We start from the raw sequence: 19,285 nt of genomic DNA, 5'->3' as shown, positions 1-19,285 counted from the left end.
GTTTACCGTTCTTATTTGTTGTACAGTACAGTTTGTCCTCGCAGTTTTTCCTCGCCACTGTAGCCAAGTGCTTGCTCATGGGGGAATGCTGAGTCTCTGTAAATTTGAGCAACACTATGTAACATTTTTAAAGTAAAATAACAGTTTCCAAATCATTTTGATGCTACAGTGTCTTGTAGCAGGGTGAATGGTGTCTTTGTCTCAGCCACTCGGCCCCCCTATCACTTGTTTCTGCACTGTCACCTCAGTCAGAGCGTTTCAACACATAACATTGTTATGATGTATTGAGTTTTGTTTTTAGTAAGCACCTTCATTTGGTCTGACAAATTGTTACAGACCTGGGATTTGTATTTACGACCGTGGTGTTGCACAAAATGCCAATTTCCACATAATGTTGCTACTTAATTGAGAAGTGTCATGAGATAGGTCTGATGTTTTTGTGATTTTTGTGTTGTTATATAGTATGCCAGAAAAAAAAAAAATGAAACCAAGCCATTAGTCTTGCCGTTCATTTTCAGAATCAGAAATACAGTCAGAATCAGCTCTGTGGCCAAGTATGTGTACATATACAAGGAATTTAGCTCTGTTTTTTAAGCTGCTCCTTTACAGAAAGAAGTACACATACAGCTGAACAAGGATAAATTAAAAGTGCAGTATGTAAGAATTGGCCATGTGTCGAATTCATAAAAAGATGGGGCAGCATATCACCAGAGTAACCGCTAACTGCTGCTAACTGTAGCTGCCGTTTGCCAGTTAGCTGTGCAGTTAGCAGTCTGGACTGAGAGGTCCAGTACCAAGGGAGTGTTATGTTTACGACTTGATTTTTTGGACCAGGACGGGCCACAGTGTTGATTTAACAGTCAAGTGTTTCTGTAAATTATAAACAAACTGAATAAATAAAGTACTAGATTACTTTATAGGTGTGTGGTTACAGTGTATGCATATATGTGTAGGATTTAAGGATAGATGATTTTTTATTTAAAATTCACAGTAACCTACGAGTTTTTAGTAAGCTTACTGTGAAAGTGATGTATATGAAAAATAAAAAAACATGAGCACAGATTAATTTCTGTATCAGATTTGTCCTATAGTTCACCCTCTGCCTTGTCATAGGCAATTAATACTTCACATCCTGGTCCAAAACAATCTTACTGGGGGTGTAAACATTAAGACTCCCAGTCTGGACTGCTAACTGCACAGCTAACTGAGCTACCTGGCAAAGGGCAGCTACAGTTAGCAGCAGTTAGCGGTTACCCTGGTGATATAATTATTAAAAAACCCCACATAATTATAATGTCAAAACAGCTTTTTCATCACATGCTGTTAATAATTTTAGTTCATTTTTTGAACATTTTTAACAAAAATTCTTACATATTGGCCCTTTAAACACATAGTTAAAAAATGTAGGTAGTGTTTCGGTAAATTATAAAAAAAAAAAACATTAAGTAGGCTACTAGATTATGTGTAGGATTTAAGGCCAGATTAAAAATCACAGTAACCTAAGAGTTTTAGTAAACTAGATGTATATGAAAAATAAAAATAAAAAACACGAGCACAGATTAATTTCTGTGCCAGATTTGTCCTGTAGTTCAGCCTCTGCCTTATTTATCTGCCATTAATTCATATCACAGGCAGTTAATACTTGACACAGGACTCGTCTGTCGCAGTTTCCGCCTCAGTACGAACACGGTGGAAGTTTAGCAGGACGCCTGCAGGGTGAAAAAGTTGTGATCCCTTCCTCCCCCTTGCGGAGCGTCCTGTCACTGGTGGAAAATGGCTGCTCGGAGTAGCTCCCCAAAGCTGAGAGAAAACTGAGAAAGAAAAGTCTGCTCTAACAACAACAGGTCTCGTCGGGGACCTCTTTCTAACGGGATACAGGACGCCTCGGGGGAAGCCTCGACACTGACAATGTCTCGCTGGGTGCCCACCAAAAAGGAAAAGTATGGTGTTGGTACGTAAAAGACACAACACACACACACACACACACAAAAAAAACTTGCACGCTCCATCGTTAGCTCGTCCTAGCTGCTGCTGCGGCTGCAGACTGAACAAGTTCTGGGATAGCTTGCGGCTCAGACAGCCGCCGGTTCTTATTGTTTCTCGCGTCCCTGTGTGCGGGTTTATTCGGCGCAAAATCTGGTTAAAGTGCGGGAATGCAAATCTGTGTGTGTCGGCCGTTTGCCAGCTGGTTTGCATGAAACGCAAAACAAGGAATGTGTGTCCATTGTGAGGAAGAGGACTGTGTGTGTGTGTGTGTGTGTGTGTGGATTTGGAATTGTTAAGAGGCGCGCCTAGTTACACTGGCGCTGCTTCCTGTGTTGTGGGGCCTCCGCCACAAACTAGTATGCGTTCACGAATCGCTTGTAACTCTTTTTTCTTTTGGTAGTTTGTTTTGTGTTTGCTGCTCCATCTTTCTGCTCAGGGGGGGAAGCCTCTGTTGTCGGTTGTTTTATTGTCACTTTCTCAAAAATGCTGCTGTGAGGCCTGAGAAACAGTGTCCCGTTGAGCCTCTCCACTCCACTCTCTCTCCTTCAGGGGGGGATTATTTAACATCCCTTAAAAGTGTGTGTAACCTACATTACTGAAGTTATATTGTTAGATTCATCATTCATTTTTTTTTATGAAGGCTAACATACACTGTCAGCCACAGACATGAGCACTAATGCTGCTTATTTTTTAAATCACTTTTCTTATTCTAGCATTTTTGAACCACAGGGTTTTTATTTATTGAGGAACCGCAAAGTCTGTTAATGCTTCTGGCATTAGATGTAATACCAGGATATGTTTCCGTCACCGTTTACACAGCAGTTTGTTATCCGTAGTGTTTGCATAAATAATTCTCTGCGAGTATCATTTAACTGTTAAATATGTTGCGTGTGTATATAAATAATCAAGGGCTGTACGGTTAATCAGAATGTAATTGAAGTTGCAAAGCGGCTCAGTTAAAATGTGTGATGAACAGCATTTTAATGAAGTTACCGCGCCGCTGTTGAGATGCCTACAAATCTTGTTCTCTGGATGTAAGAAAGCTTGTTTTAAAGAAATGTTTTGGCAGAGACCCCAACAAACATCACATCTCCATGATTTTATAGTTTTTTGTTCGTTTTTTTCCAGTGAAAATTTAAATAGAGCTGGGAAAATGATCATTCCCACTAATCGGGAATCACATCGCATCCCGTGCAGGCCTGAAATAAACTAAACCACCCTTATGAAGGGAAGTAAAGCTGTTTAGTTGTCAACTTTTGATGATTGATTAATCAGTCTGAGTAATTTTGTAAGAAAAGAAAGTCACAGTTCGTTCATTCTAGCTTCTCAGATATGGACTTTCTGCTTTCTTTACTCCTCTGACAGCAAAAAAAATGTATAAACCAAACAACTAATCGATTAATCAAGAAAAAACCTGAAAATAATTGTTAGCGGTCCCTGAGGAGCTGTTTGACTTGAATTTTGGACTTGTAAAGGGGTAGACTGAAACATGAGAGCGACATATTCATGGTTAAACACGATCACTGTGCAGCATCTGAATGCCTGAAATAATAGTGTAATGGAAGTAATCCTGATTTTTCTGGGGATCCCCTGGTCCTGTTCAGGCTGCAGCGTAGCTGAAGAATCTGGTTTCGCGACAATGGATAGTTATTTTTAATGTGTGTAATGTACCCCCCACCACATGCGTACCGAGTCCCTTTTATAGCTGCGTCCATTAGTGGGACTGACTGAGGGCTTGCAGCTGTATGAGGGATGCTGATGCTGATTGATGGATGAGTTCAGCAGGTTACACCAAAGCTTTGATTGGCACCTCTGACTACAGCATCCAAATGAGCTCTGTTGTTTAGAGCCTCGTTTATATCAGAGAACTGCAATGATTCAGCACGTAATCGATTAGTTGTCAACTATTAAATTAATTGTCAACTATTCTACTTTTTATGGAAAAAAAAGTCACAACAGATAAATTGACAATGAAAATAAGCCAACACATCCTCATACCCACACGACTGAAATAGTCGTTTTTTCAGTGACTCCCACGACATACATTACCGTTCCCAAATCAACGTGACCCTTGCAGTGTACGCCCGACAGGTGTACCAGACCTTTGTCTAATACTCGCAGTTTGGCTAGGTTTCTGCAAGAAAACCAAGTCATTACGTTTAGGCATTAATCCTACTTCGTTAGGTTGAGGAAAACAATGTGGTTTGGCTTTAAATAACTCCTCCCTATGCGGACTTGTTGCACTACTTCGCTTGCCTTCCTCCTTTGCTGCTGTAATAATTACTATGGCCAATAGAAGGTGCTGCCTAACACGAAACATAAATATAGCTAAAAATATGCTGCTTTCCCAGTCGACTGAAAGATTGTTTTTTGTTTAGGATGGCCTGAAAATTATTGTTAGTGCTGTGTGTGTGTGTTTTTAAAGTATACTGTTCGGATGCAAACAATTGCTTCGATATATTCTCCAATATCCATGAGATTTTAAAATTGGTGGTTCTTCAAAACATCTCTGGGAAAATTCTCACAGGGCTGCCTGAATGCAGGAGTGGATGAGTCATTAGCAGAAAGAGAGGCAGCTGCCACATCGCTGCTGCAGAGGATTGGTGGGGTGCACAGCCGCTGCACTTTTAATACTTCATGTGTTGACCAAGAAGCACTAATGAGCACTCCGCGAGACCTCTTATGCCGGCAGTACTCGCTGCGGACCTATCTGTGCATCAGCGAAACTTTTGTCACGGCGTTCACCACACTCATAATGGCCCCATGGCTTTATTAGTATATGCAGGAAAACCATCTCCTTTAGTCAGTTCACAGCAGTGTTAATAATAAATGCTACTGTCTCCTCGCATAGAGCGTGGCAGTAATAGTAAAGGGCTTTGTTATCATACCAGCAGATTCACATTACAGTAGCTGGATGATTGTTGAAGCAAGCCTTTGCACAGTCGCTCGCTCCAACACCAGCACTGGAAATTAAACCATATTAAATTTATGTGCAAAAACACAATTCTGTTAAAAGTTCCTGTCTCTTTTTTGTTGTTATGCAGCTAGAGACCTCACCAGCTGACTAGCTTCAGCAATGTCAGATAATCAGTGAACTGCCTGAGTGGGTGTAGTTATCATAGTTGTCGTGACATAGGACTAGATATCATCTTTGATTTTATCATAACATCATGTTAGAGCTGGAACTAGAGAGTTACTATAGGCACAGAAGCTTTCATTTACACTGATACAAAACAAAATCCTCACACTGGAGGCAAACAGTTATTAAAGTAGTTATTAATTGTCCAACTTATCATTTAAGTCTTGATATAATTGAAATTTGTGTTTTCCTGCTCTTAAATGCTGTATGTTATTGCACTTGTTGATCACTAAACACCTGTACATGTCTGGCCATCGTATCCATGATAGTATGGATTAATTCCTGTGCGTATCTCAAATCTTTTGTAATCAACAGTTATGATATTTGATTTTATCTTTATCTCACAATTCCACCGCAGTCTAGTGTAGTGATGCATGACAACCTGCAGACTCTCTGCACATTATGACAAGGGCTCTTCTCTGCTGCAAGTATACAGCAGTAGTGGAATGTATATCTAAGTATAATTAAGTACTGTACTTTAAGCACACTGTGGAGTATTCTTGTCAACAAACAGACGTTATGTCTACATTCAGTGTTACTCACCGAAACTGATAGTGTGTCCTTGAGGTCTAACAAACAAAATTGTTTACACGGATGCTTATTAGCTTGCAGTCCTCATCTCTCCTCCACTTATTGGTGCATTGCAGCTTATTTTGGCGTGTTACTGCTACAAACTATATCTGTGGTTATGCACATACTCGTGCAGAACTGGAGTTGCATCCAGGCAGTAACAAGTACTGACAGGACCGAACCTGACGTGAGCCCGGACATCACTTCTACATTTTGTTTGAACCCGGTCCGACTGGCCCTGATGGGTTGGGTATCCATGCTGTAATTGGTGGATTGGAGTGTTAATTGCGCCAAAACGGGTCAACCCGATGCGGACTAACTCATGGAAAAACAGCTCCGTAGCACTACTAGAGGTCTAAAACTCCACTGGGGTCCATCTACCTTACTACATTTTAGAAGAAAATAAGCATATTTTACTTCACTGCTTTAATTTTACAGCTGAAGTTACAGTTTATTTTACTTTACTGCACCAGAATTGCATTACAAAACATAATCATGATATAAAATCTGATTGTTGTTATAAAGTAAACTATCCATTTGTATATAAAGTTAGCTTAATCTTAACCAGCTACAACAGTAAAATGTTACCTGCGCTTCAATGCTGAAGTGATAATAACTTCACTTGATTCTTCTGCATAATGAGTACTTTTACTCCTGATAATTTAGGGACACTCAGCTGATACTTCAGCTTAACTTGTTAAATACAGGGCTCTTACTTGTATTGGAGTATTATCAAGTTGTTGTACTGCTACTATAGGATCTGAAACATCAGTTGTTCTTGTAAAACCCATTTCCACTGGTATGTGAGCACCTTGACTTGATTTGGGAAACCCATATTCTGAATGCATCTGGACAGAATCCCCCTGATCTCTACAGAGGCAACGAACTTTATTGCTTTTTACATTGTTTCTAAGGATAATCAATGCCCTGAGGCATTAGCTCGACTTCCTCCACCAAACAATGTCTTCGGTTCCACTGGCATGTTCAGAATGCTGACTGTCAGCCCGGATTTAACTCGGCTGATCTGGTGAATTGACAAAATTCATCGGCATTCATGAGACGGCCAGACACAGAGAGCATTATCGACCATTTTCAAATGGAAGTTGAGGTTTTGGGCTGAAGGCGTGACACCATTCTTTGACCCGTACCCGTACGATAAAAGAGGAGTAAGGGGATTCATTCGTCAAGAATTGTTAAATCATATCTCCCTTGACCTTGAGCTAATTTCATTACACAGTTCTTTTCTTGTCAAATGTCAGCCAGCCTGGCATAAATCAAAGGGATCAGGAGTTTTGAAGCCTAGTTATTCTTGTGGCAACTCAAAAGTGATTTAACAGGGCCTGGGGGAAATGTTTTTTAGCGTCTCTGGGTTCTGTGATGATTTAACCAGAAATATTTTTTGATGCTAATTTCGAGTGTTGTCTCATTAATTCTGTTTCATCACGATGCTGCTGCCGTTCCTTAAGAGAGACTTCAGAGGGTTGTGGCTCTAGAAAGCAAACCAGGGAACACTAAGCAACAGGACTATTTACTGGTTCTACACGTCACTGTTGAGACTCAAGCACGAATGATGTTAGAGAGCATGTGCTGTCATGAGAAATGTTTTCCATTCCAGCCCATGATGCTTCTCCCCTTGTAATTTAGCTTCAAGTAATCTAACATAATACCAGCTAAGAACACAGAAAATGCTATAATTGTTCAGGATTCATCTGGATGCTTCCTTTCTTTCCCAGCTTGCAGTTTCAGGTCGGGCAGTGAGGAAATGCTGCTTCCTGTAGGTCAGATCACAGCTTATCTAAGACGACAATTGGACACACACATGATACACACCGCGCTCTAAACGTTAGCTCTGGTGTGGCTGTGATTCATGCTCTCAAAGTTGTGTGTGGCAGACTGCGGGCCAACAGGACTGACGCGCCTAGACAGCTCTCATTTGGAACAGGTTAGCGCTGAGTGACACATTGGGAGCAGAAAACAGAGACGCAGCCGTTTTTTGTCTCCTGACTGAGGCCCATAAGTAATTTGCGAAGCCCCCGCCCTGCACCCATGAAAACCATCTCCCACCCACAAGTGCAGTAGGCTAACAAATATGGTTGCAATTAAAACACAGTCTCGGTTACTACATCAATTCCAACCATGTGTTTTTCACTCCCTGCCTCTTATTCACCCCTCGGTTATAGCCTGGGCTGAAGCTATTTGGTGTAAATTGTGGGCGGGTGAAATTTGAGTCATTGCCTTTTATCAGTTTACTTCTCGGTTTTATATGCTAGGAGCTATTTTCATTGCATTTCATTCAGAAAGAGCCTTGTCTCACGTCTCTTTTAAAGCACAGTGAATATCAAAAGGAAGTAAAGTGTGGCTCTTGTCATCGCTGCACTCCCTGCCAGATAGCCCCGCTATTAATTCTGACATAACAAAGCATTCAACAATATTAACTACACAGGAGTTTTAGAACAAGACATCTGATTTCTCTCAGCCCACGTTTAAACTTTGTCCAAGAAAAAGAGCTGAGCTGACGAAATCAGAGACGGAGTGCTTTTTACTGGAGTGAAATAAAGGAGCTGATTAATAGGAAGGAGATGCTGTAGAGACAAGCAGAAGAAAGGTGATTTTTTTTTTTTTGACTTGTCAGGAGTATAACAAACGGTTACATCTTTGTTTGGTCTGCGTTGCATCCAGGTGGTGTTTATGATCAGCGCTGTGCCTCAGCTCATAAATAAAAGTGTACAAACAGAAAATTGCTTGTGTTTCGCAGCAGAGGGAGGCGACCAAATTAAAGGATGCGCAGAGCGTCAGTGTGATATGTTTTTTCTTGTCTCACACATCCTTCCTCTTGGTGTGCTGACCAATATGTGCGTTATGTTATGTTTGGTAACAGGAATCTGAGTGTTTTTTATTAAACACTGCTGACTGTGAGAAGCTTGCAGCTCTCCTGAGCGATCACCAGAAGCCTGAGCGCTATGCTAACACCATTATTTCAAATATTATGAGTTTGTGCATCACGGTGTTGGATTATTTGTTTCTGCCGGCGTGCAGAATGCTGATACATCCTCCACCTGGGATCTTGTGCACACTACTTGAGGTCCTCCCCCGAATTTAATACAACTGTGCTGTACTTATTGAGCTGTCGGTTATCAAAATAATGGCCAACTATTTTGATAATCACTTTGAGTAATTTTCTAAGGAAAAATACAAATATTATCTAACACCAGTTTCTTAAATGAGAATATTTTTCTGGTTTCTTTACTTCTCTGTTATAATAAACAAAATATTTTTGGGTTGTGGACAAAACAAGACATTTGTGGATGTCATCTTCTGACATTTTATAGACCAACTAATTAATTGAGAAAATAATCAACATATTAAAGGTGCAATATGTAGCACAGGAACAGCTAGTTGTCTGGACTGGGTGCTCGGAACTGGCGGAGTGTTGTTGTTTGCACCTATAGCACGGTAGCTTGAGAATGAGCTGGGCCAGGGCTAGCTGGTTAGCATGCTAATTTCAGCAGATATCTCTGCAACACAATACGTCAACGTCATAACATTAAAACTGTCGTATCTTCACTTTGTGTTTACAAGTTTTGTTAATTTTTGAACATTCTCAAGTTAAATCCTTACACGTTGCACCTTTAATCGACAATAAAACTAATTGTTGTTGCAGCCCAAGTTGAGTTAGCTGCGAGCTAAGCATCAAGACTCATACCTGGTTCGAGTATTGTAAAATTTTCCCCTCATGGGAAATGATTATACTTCTTTTTTTGGACAGAAATTATTAAGAGACTCTTTATTGTCTCGTCAGTCGTTAGACACTGTCTCTTAGTCAAAACTTTGGCCATCATCCTCTCGGTCTCTCTTTGGAGGTCAGTATGACTTTGCTATTATTCATTCTGAAAGGGAATTATATATTACTATGGGCCGCGCTGCTTGGTGAGGCAATTCTAATAGTACAGCTCCCAATGGCTTGCTGTGAGATGGTGGCTAAGACAAATGACAGCTGGCCTATTTAATCAGTGCATAGCTAAGTGGTTCCACACTATTCCTTCTTGGCTCACCACTGAGACAAAGCTGGAACGTTTCTACATCTTGTTTAAGTGTCGCTGTCATCCGAAAAGGTTGTGGTGGTGAGAACGGGGCGCAAAAAAAAAAAAAGAGAATGAAGCGGTTGTGTGAACAAATTAACCTTGGATTAACACAGGTGAAAATATGATTTGTCTCTTAACTGCTAATTATAGTGCAGTTCAAGCAAGAATTGTAAGTTCTGTTTTTCACCAAAGAGTGTGAGAGTGTTTAACTTCTTTGGAGCTGCATTAGTAACAAAAAAGTAAAACTAGAGAGCCCTAAATATGTAATGTTATGAATCAGAAATGAGTCAACATCCTGTGAAATCATCATTTGTACCCTTTTGTTAGGACTTTCCGTCTTCATTCTTGGTCTCAGCTGTTTTTGTTTTTTACACAGTTACATCCAGAGAGGCTGGTTGATGCTGACGAATGCTATCAGTATGTAACCAAGATTTGTCTCTACGTCAGTTTGGTTGATTGGTTGCATTTAGTGACCTTGCAGAACATGTTTGTGGTGAAAGTTTACACAAGTCGACGTGCGCTCACATGAAACTTCATGTTCCCTCCTTGTCAGAGGCAACGAGACATGAAGAAGAAAGGACACACAAACACACACACACCTCGGTTGGTCACGTATGATGACGCTGTACGTGTGAGTGACTGATGTAGGTTGGCTGCACAGGCAGGCGGTCCGCAGTACCCTCGGTATTGATTGCGGACATGGCAAGCAGCTTGTGCATTGTCTGAAAAGAGCCCTGCTGTGCTGCTTTAGTTAGCTTGACAGATGGCTAATGGTGTGTAACACGTCAATGTGAAACAAAGGTCACTGATGTAGACATGTGTCATTACATAATTTAGTTTCAGCTGGATGAAATTAATATAAGAGAACCTTTTAACTGTCATATTATATCAGGCAGAGGGTTAATATGATTGTATGAAGTCGTTGGTTCATATTAATAAACTCCAGCTTGGGAAGAGTTTAATCTAAAATGATAGTCCCCACCAGAATTGAATCCTCCGAGACCACTGAGCTGATGACTACTGGCACAAATATGTTATTACCAGTGGACTATAATGACAAAGCATTTTCCCCTTTATGACAAAGTAACAAAAAAAAAAGGCTTTTTTAGGGCAATGATATTTTTAGCCAAAGTAATTTGAGCGCTTTTACCAGAATCCAATCCGAAAAGAGTAAGTGGAGTGATGATTCAATCAGGGCTGCCAGCAGGTGTGAAAGGATTTACCAAGAACAAAAACAAATAGCTGGAAAAAGAAAATCAGAAGTCTGCTCTGATGGAAGTAAACTCACAGTTTCAGCCAGGAAATTGTTCAGCCAGGGTGGTGAGCCCTTCTGATCCTGATGTATACCGTCTTGTTTTTGTTGCGTGAAATGACAAAGATATGTTCTGGATGCAGGATGTTTTAAAGTGTAGCAATAAAGTCATTGTCTCAAATGACACCAGTTCACTGAAACAGTACATTTTACTGGGAATTTAATAATTATAAATAACCCCAAGCATCTTTTCCTGCTTTGTAATTCCCCCCAAAAAATCAGATCATCCAAACATGGTTTCATCCTCCCTACGGATCACTTTTAATCTTTCATTTCTCCTTTTGCTCGCATGTGATCAATATCTATTTTCAAATGTGAGTTAGATACTCGGCGGAAACTTTTTTTAAACAGCGTAAGCATTTCTTTCCATTATTATTTTCTTCTTTGTTTTGGACACAAGCTTGAGACAGAACAAACAGCTCAATGGCTTTGCGGGAACAAAGTTTAATGTCGAGGAATAAAAACTGGAGTCAAGAATTGGCAGTGAATATGAGACTGTAAACTCGGCCTGTATTGAGTATTCTTAACACAACATCTCGCTGACTGCTCGGGCCGAGGCTTTATTCTACCATAGTGATGAGCTTGCAGCTGAGCTGAGGCAGTGCCAGGCTGCCAGTGGGTGAGCTGACACTAGACGACCTGTCTGTTTCTGCGGGTCAAGCGTGGGCTAAAAGGACGAGCTCCCTGGGAAAACTCACTTCCCAAGTACCTCAGAAGACAGAGCCTAGCTGTAAGCTGTCGGCAGGTATGACTCCGGGTGTATGCATAACTTAAAGATGAGAGCCAGCGGCATCAACATGCAAGCTGTTATTAAAGTCCTATAAGCTGGAATACATTCTCCAGTGAACATATTTGTTTTGCCTGAGTAAACTTCCCCAGGGTTATGATTCCAGTCATTACTCTGTATTGGTTACGAGTCCTTTAATCCCAGATGCTCAGATTCATGCAAAGCAGAAATCACAGGGCTCTACCGCGCAGAGGCCATTCAGGTTATAAAAATGTCAACATTAATATATGCTGCAGTCCATATTCATGTTGCATTTGTCACCTTTAAAATGTCCCAATGGTTATTTGGGGGACTTGTAATGGAGTTGTCAGTCATTGATTGTGGTCTCAGATGGGCCTGGGACTGCCACGTGCAGCAAGAGACAGCCTTTCAGTAGAGTTGGCATTTGATGAAATGGCCTTTTGTGTGTGTGTGTTTGTGTGTGTGTGTGTGTGTGTGGCTAAATACTTGATAAAGTCAGAGCCTCGCAGCTCAGATGTTTCAGGGCCCTGGAGGCAGTTTGGATTTCAGTGAGTGGCAGTTCCACTCTGTGATCAACCTCAGGGATTTAGATGAAGTCGACTCACTTCTGTCGCTGATGCCTCAGTCTCCTCTTTGTTTAAAAAAAAAAAAAAAGCAAAACAAAGAAACGACAACAAAGACAGAGATTGTGGAGACGTGAAATTAATTTTCATTTGGCCATCCAAGGAGGTAGAGCCATCCCATTTTCTAGCGGGACTTGTTGGTTCGAATTTGGCGCCCCTAGCTGCAAATCGTAGTATCATTGAGCAAGATACAGAACCCCAAATAGCTCTTGAATGTATCATGCGTTGTAAAGCGCTTTGCGCAGTCAGTCTACCAGTTACATTCTTGATTAAGATAGATCTATAAAATGCCACTTAATAGCCATGATGGCAGCCTGACCTGAACCTGGACATCACTGCTTAATGTATGTCTGAACCCAGCCCAGCCCGTCAAATCCCCTCCAGGTTTGTGTTGGATGGCCATGCTCTAACCCTGCAGTGCTTTTTATTGTTTTGTCATCAATGTTGTAGTCCCACGCTGAAATAAGCATGAGCCTCTTGTCCGTAAGTAGATGCGTGCTTCCTTCTGTGCAGTTATGAGGAAAGAAAATGCTCTAACCGGGTCAAAGAGACATGGCTGTTTTTCAAGTTTATCTTTTTGATATCATGTGTATCTTTTAGATGGCACATGACACAAGTCACGTGCCATTAAGTTTTATCTCCATCTCCAAAACTTGGCAACTCACACCGAAACAATCTAGATTGATAAAAAGCACCACGGAATAGAGACTTGTTTTGTCTAACCGAAGCCCAGAGAAGGAAAGATTATTATCACATATGACAAAGAAAACAATGAGTAATGACTAGAACGCTCAGTAGTTTTTCTGTCAATCAACAAATTGTTTTAGCTCAACTGAGCTGGTATAAAAGGCGTCTGTCAACACCAACTTGTGCACACTCAAAATCAAGTAAACCGTTACAGTAGTAATATTTGTGATGCAGCGACTATTTTGCAGCCTTAATTTTAGCCTCATGCATATTAATAGTGAAATCCATCACACTTAAAGAGCAATAACCAAAAACAGTAAAGGTAAATATTCTCAGTCTGTGAAAACTTTATCTGAAATGCTATATTTTGGTGTACTCTGCATGTTGTACTATAGATGGACAGTGATTCAGGCCAGGACATAAGTTACTTGTAGAAAGGTATTAGTACATGCTTAACCTGACTACCGTACAGTCATGCTTTGCACGTTTTGAAAGCAACGGTTAAATATATCTGTCCTGCCCCGAAATCAAACGCTCATCAGTCAACCAACCAAACCACGAGCACTCGCTTCAAGCAGCCACGTAACCAATGAGATACTGAAAGTAAACAAATAAACAGTGCTCTGCAAGTGTGGCCGGCAACAGAAGCACCTATCCTATAAATACATCATTAAGAGCATACTGTTTGGTTTTGCTGCACGCTGCAGATTGTTTTTCCGAGAGCTCACATCTGGCCTGTGCTACTCCAATTAAGTTGTTAAATGAAGCAACTGATGGGGCAGTAAAGGTGATGATAATTTAAAATTTAATAAGGGAGTTACTATTCGAAATGCCATTTTCTAATTTCTTCTTTAAGCCTGTGCAGATGTTTAGGAACGACACTTCATTTGATCTGATTACACTGTTGCTTTGTTTGATAAGAGATGGAATCGAGGTCCATTTTTAATTGTAAGGAGCCAGCAAATATCCGACTTTAAAATTGAAGTCAGTGTCAAGCTACCCAGCTCTGGTGCTGCCTTAAGCCAAAGGTCCACTTATTAAACATGCAATTCAAAAGGCCAAATGGTGATTCGTTCAGTGGCTGGTACACTATGCTCCTTCAAAGTGTACTTCCTTGCTGTTGTGGGGAGAGCAGAGTGGTAGTTAATTTCAATAGCCTAGGATGTTACGGCCAAATGAACTGCTGGATCTTTGTTTTCTCAGGGTGACTGAACCAGTTGCACTGAGTGGAAAAAAGGTTCACAGAGTTATACTGGATTTTAATTGCCTTCATCTACTCCGGCAATTGAAAACATTTTAGAGGTGTGCATGACCCTGAAGTACACCAGGTAGACTTGGTTAATATTAAGATATAGTTCCCTCAGCTAGATTGGAGCGAAGTGTTAGTGTTGCAGTCTCTGCTGTATCTGCTCATTTGCTGGTTAGTTGTCTTTTAAATGTCCCTCACAGAGCAGGAATGCCGGTGCATTTAGGACTGTTTGACAGTTTGATGTCGGCAGTTAGACGCAGTTAGTGACTGGAGGCAACCTTTTCTCACATCATTACTTCCTTCTGACCTTGTTCTTTTTCTGGAGGACATTTGAGAGCTGCTCTCTCATCACTGACTGTTTGACTTCTGCTTCAGTATAACATGACCTCAGTCCTGTGATTATAAGTGATTGCACGAGGAACAGGATTTCCCGTTGAATATCTGTGTTGCTCAACTTGCCCCAATAGATGCCGCAGATACCACCTGATGAAGGTCATGTACTGCATCACATGCTTGTCACTGAAATCCCATTTTTGGCAAAGTGCCACCAAAGTGATTTCAAAGTAAACTTGCTGAGTCAATTGCAGAGTTTCTTCAAATATTTGGAGGTAATTATGCACTCATTATCATGCGTGTCACAAGAGATGTAACAGAGGGCAGGAAATAATTAGCTGTGTCTTGCTGTGCTACAGGCTAATGATTGTGTGGACCAGGGTTATTAGTATAAACTGACACTAAACTGAAAACAATACCCTTTAACAAAACTGAAATGATATTTCCTGCTTAGAAAATGGATTAAAATTGAATACAAATGAACATTAATTGATTTCAGTTTATATATGTATATACATATCTATCTATCTATCTATCTATTAGCAATACGGTATCAAAGTTCATTTGTCATTTTGACATTTTCACAGTGAAATTCAGGTTGTAGTGCTTTGATGCTACACATACATAGAACATGTATACACAAGTTTGAAGCATTTCATTGTGCGTTTTGTAAATGATTAAACAGTCATTTTCATTTTTGATGAATCTACAGATGAAAATCAGCACACCTTAAATATAAGAAGCTGGTACCAGCGAATGTTTGCCATTTTTGCTTGAAACAGGACAGAAACAATAATCGATTATCAAGATGGTTTCTTTTGATCGATTAAACGACTAAGCATTGACCAACTCTTGTTAGCTGTACCTGGCCCTAACAAACTAAACTAAAACTACTGTAAAATTCAAACTAAATATAAAAAGTAAAACTAATCCTGTCTGAGAACCTGAAACAAAACCAAAACGAGCAAACCCATTCTGAAAAATAACTAAAATAAAACCTAACACGTACAATATTTAACTTCTGTCGCTTGATGGCAGTTTTGGGGCATGTTAACGGAGTGTAGAGGACCGGTTGTAACTGGGGGATGAGGGGGTGGTCGCTGCTGAAATGTTTAGAGCAGGCTAGAGAGTTTGGATTTCAGCCAGGCCTTCTGGAGAATAAACACCTGGAGGTGGATCCTGTTCTGATCCGGAACCGTTTACCGATGGGAGGAGAGCTTTTAAAGTGGCTTTATCTTCACTCCTGTAATGAACCTGACTGCAGCAGTGATCTGCAAAGCTGAACTCCATTTTTAGGTGTTTATGTAACCTTGAAAATTCAAAACTATTATCTAACCTTGGTGTGGATTTTGCTAATTTAGTTCCCCATGCCCTGTATTGGTTTACTGATGTAATTAATGCCACCCTGTCACCCGTTCCCAGTGTTCAACAATATATGCTGGCATTTCTGTCACTGTGGTTGAAACATGGAAACTGTAAATCTCTCTGTAAAAGTCTTGAATATTATTTACAGGATTAATTTTAAATGATTTGCTGTGAATCGTTGAGTCATGGAGGGAGTGTTTCAAAGGCTCTTGAGATGTGTGTGCAAGGAGCAGAGAGGTTTGCTGTGCAGAGCCAGCGCGCATACCACCACAAATAACACGAGAGACCGCTGCGCGAGAAACTCAGTGTGAAAGGCTTTGCTCAGTGCTCTGTAATGAGCCAGGCTCTGCTCTCTCTCCCTGTTGTATTGGGAAGATGATTTTCAATTAAAGGCTCTGCAGAGGCAATGGAAGCTGAGTTATCGGCCTGCGTTAGATTGCACCCTGAGGCCCGTGTTGGAGCTGGGCGCATGGCGGGAAGTTCTGCCAAAAGGTATTACTGCTGTTGGCATCTAAATCTGGCACGTTGTAGTTTTTCTCCACCTGCTGCCCCCCTCATTTACCTTACTTCTCTCTTCATGCCCCAAACCCAGCTAACGTCCTCTGCTTCGCAATATTTTTTACAGTGTTTTGTTTCTCTGTTTGCCTCATCTTTTTTTTTTAATAATGAGGTATTGTTAATCTTCCTGTAGTCATGAAAAGTATCAGTATTTCCTTCTGGCCTACTGGGAAGGCCCCATCTATTGTGATACAGTAATATCTCAAGTGGCATTTCCTGCTTGTTTCCAGTCAGAGGGAGGAGAAATCTGGTTCTACCAGTGAGTGAGAGAGAGAGGGAGAGAGAAAGAGGGAGGGACCTGGGGCTTTCCTCTCTCCCAGCTCAGCTGCTGTCGTATTAATTTCAGGTTAATTACAATAGCATTATCTCCACTTTCCAACTGCAGATAAAGCTAAAAGGCTGTTGTATATAATTGGTTTAAGAGGAAAAAGGATGATTTTGTTGGTATTTCACAATCCGGAGCTCATTGTCTGCATTTGTTTCTAAATTAGAACCATCAGGCTTGTGTGTGAATGCCTAAACCTCTTATTAAACCCTATTAGAGGGGGACTTGAAATTAATTATCATGTGTTCCCCGCCTTGTACGTCACTGACAAAGCTCTTTCTTCATCTCAGTGTTGCAAACATTGGTGGATAGTTGATTGCTAGTTTTCACTGTGCATGCTGCTGCCTGATATAATAATATTGCAATATCTCAGCCAAACCTCAGCGGGCTACATCGCTGTGTATTTTAATAACATCCTCGATGCTTTCATTTCTTTTACTGTGTTTGAAAAGATCCTGATTTCTTAAGAGGAGAAAATAATTGCGGAAAATCGGAATTATTGTGATTTCCCAGTACTTAAAATATCCTGTAGCACTCAGATTCTTGTGAGTTCTGAATCACAGCCGACCGATCAGCATATTACTGATACTTTTGTATTCACCTTTCATCTTGTTTGCGTTTGTTAACTGTAGGAGTTTATTCATACAATTATCTCCTGCTAATGACTTTGTTTACACTCTGATGTGCGGCATTCTTGAAACACCACCACTAGAAACGCATACAAGCCTGTGCGTGCAAGCATGACCTGAATCAGAATAGGTCAGAATAAACAAGACATCTGAAGAATCTTTTGGGCTTGTGGAAACTGTGATGGGAAATCTTTGTTTGACTTTTATCACAGAGTTGACAGTAGAGAGATGACAGCAAAGGAGGGGAAAGAGAGCTAGGGAATGACGTGCAACAAAGGTCCTTGGCCATACTCGAACTGGGGACATTGAGGATTGTGGTCAACACCTTCGTGCCCTCATGTCCCTCAAGAGTATTGTAGAAAACACTAAGGTAGCAATGCAGATGAATGTAGCACATTTTACTGCAATATTCCACCTCGCCTCATCCCGTTGTAGTCCTGCGATCTTTCAGCCTGGAACACTGTGTTTTTGTGAGCAACGCTGAATGTAAATGTTTGTTTACAAAGTTAAAAAAAACTCATGGGGCCTCTTAAACTATTTTTATACATCCGCACAGATGACAGTCATGGCCGGAGGCATTTACTTTTGTCATTTAAACTCCATGAGACTCAAACGTAAATACATTTTTGAAGGATTCTGATTTGAATCAGATACTCTTGAACCCTACTTTAGAAACATTGCTTTCGTCTTCAGTGAGCCTCATCCTCGATGCTGAGGGAGCCCGACAGAGGAGATAGAGTTTGCAGACAGAGCGGAGATGCAGTAGAAACATCAGGCCCGTCTGCCACCCACAACCCCCCCCCACCCTCCGGGCCCATGTTCCTCCCGTTGTCCTAACAGCACTTGGCAGATCCCTGAAGAATACCAGTCAGCTCTGCAGCAGAGCTCGCTGCAGCCAGCTCCGTCTCACCCACCAGCAGGGCTCATCAGCAAAACACAGTTAACACCTGCAGCGGCATCTCACTCAGCTCACATCGGTCCCATACAAATGACTACACCAGGTTGATGTCAAACAAGGGGGATGTTGGTTTAGTACTCAAGTCATGTACTCTAAAGCATCACAGACTCTAAAGGCTCATTTAAAAACATTTTTCGTGGAAATGAAGCCAAATCCAGCCCCATATAGGAATTTATAGTATCAAAAATCAACCTTATATAATTTTGACATAGATGTGGACAATTCTGGCATCTTCGCTATTACAGAAGCAGTCTCAGAAGACGTATTTATGTGTCCCTGAATGAGGGAACATTTTCAAAATTGAGCCTTGTATGATGACTGGACCTTACATTACTATCCTCAAATACAGAAAGTGCATTTAAACCACTGTGTACTGCAGTGAACTGATGCTTCAAATACAATGAGCCCTCTGTTGAGTAAAAGATTTATATGGTCAAAAGTATGATATAGTCATGTAGTCTCATGCTCTTAAGTAGTAAGAAGTATATCATTTTACATGCAGAGCTCATCAGTCCGTCTGGGTAAGCCATTTAGAGAGAGAGAGAGTGTGTGTGTGTGTGTGTGTGTGTGTGTAACCCCTCTTTGCCGACTCTTTCGTCTTGCCTCAGAGACCCATAGTGCAGCTGGGGTTTAATAATCATCCTCTATTCAATCGTGCTGCCTGGAAAAGGGCATTCTCGGTTCGCTGTATGCTTATTGAACTCCTCCTCATTCAAGTTAA

The 19,285-nt window shown here is 40.9% G+C and overlaps 1 protein-coding gene across 2 annotated transcripts in view; it reads left to right on the top strand.

Moving 5' to 3' along the window:
- The first annotated feature begins 1,656 nt into the window (after nt 1-1,656).
- Nucleotides 1,657-19,285, top strand: part of dock1 (dedicator of cytokinesis 1) — a 203,865-nt gene continuing 186,236 nt past the window's right edge. Inside the window, exon 1 of one of the 2 annotated variants that reach the window (XM_084342187.1) lies at nt 1,657-1,951. In XM_084342187.1, the coding sequence (XP_084198313.1) occupies nt 1,909-1,951 (43 nt within the window). In that variant the 5' untranslated portion in view covers nt 1,657-1,908. The remainder of the gene's footprint in view (nt 1,952-19,285) is intronic. The other variant, XM_084342188.1, reaches the window with a different exon arrangement.

This window comes from Pagrus pagrus (assembly GCF_965226575.1).
Source record: "Pagrus pagrus genome assembly, chromosome: 21".
Taxonomy (NCBI): domain Eukaryota; kingdom Metazoa; phylum Chordata; class Actinopteri; order Spariformes; family Sparidae; genus Pagrus; species Pagrus pagrus.
The sequence above is the reverse complement of the archived record's forward strand: the minus strand, read 5'-3'. Positions and strand labels throughout refer to the sequence as shown.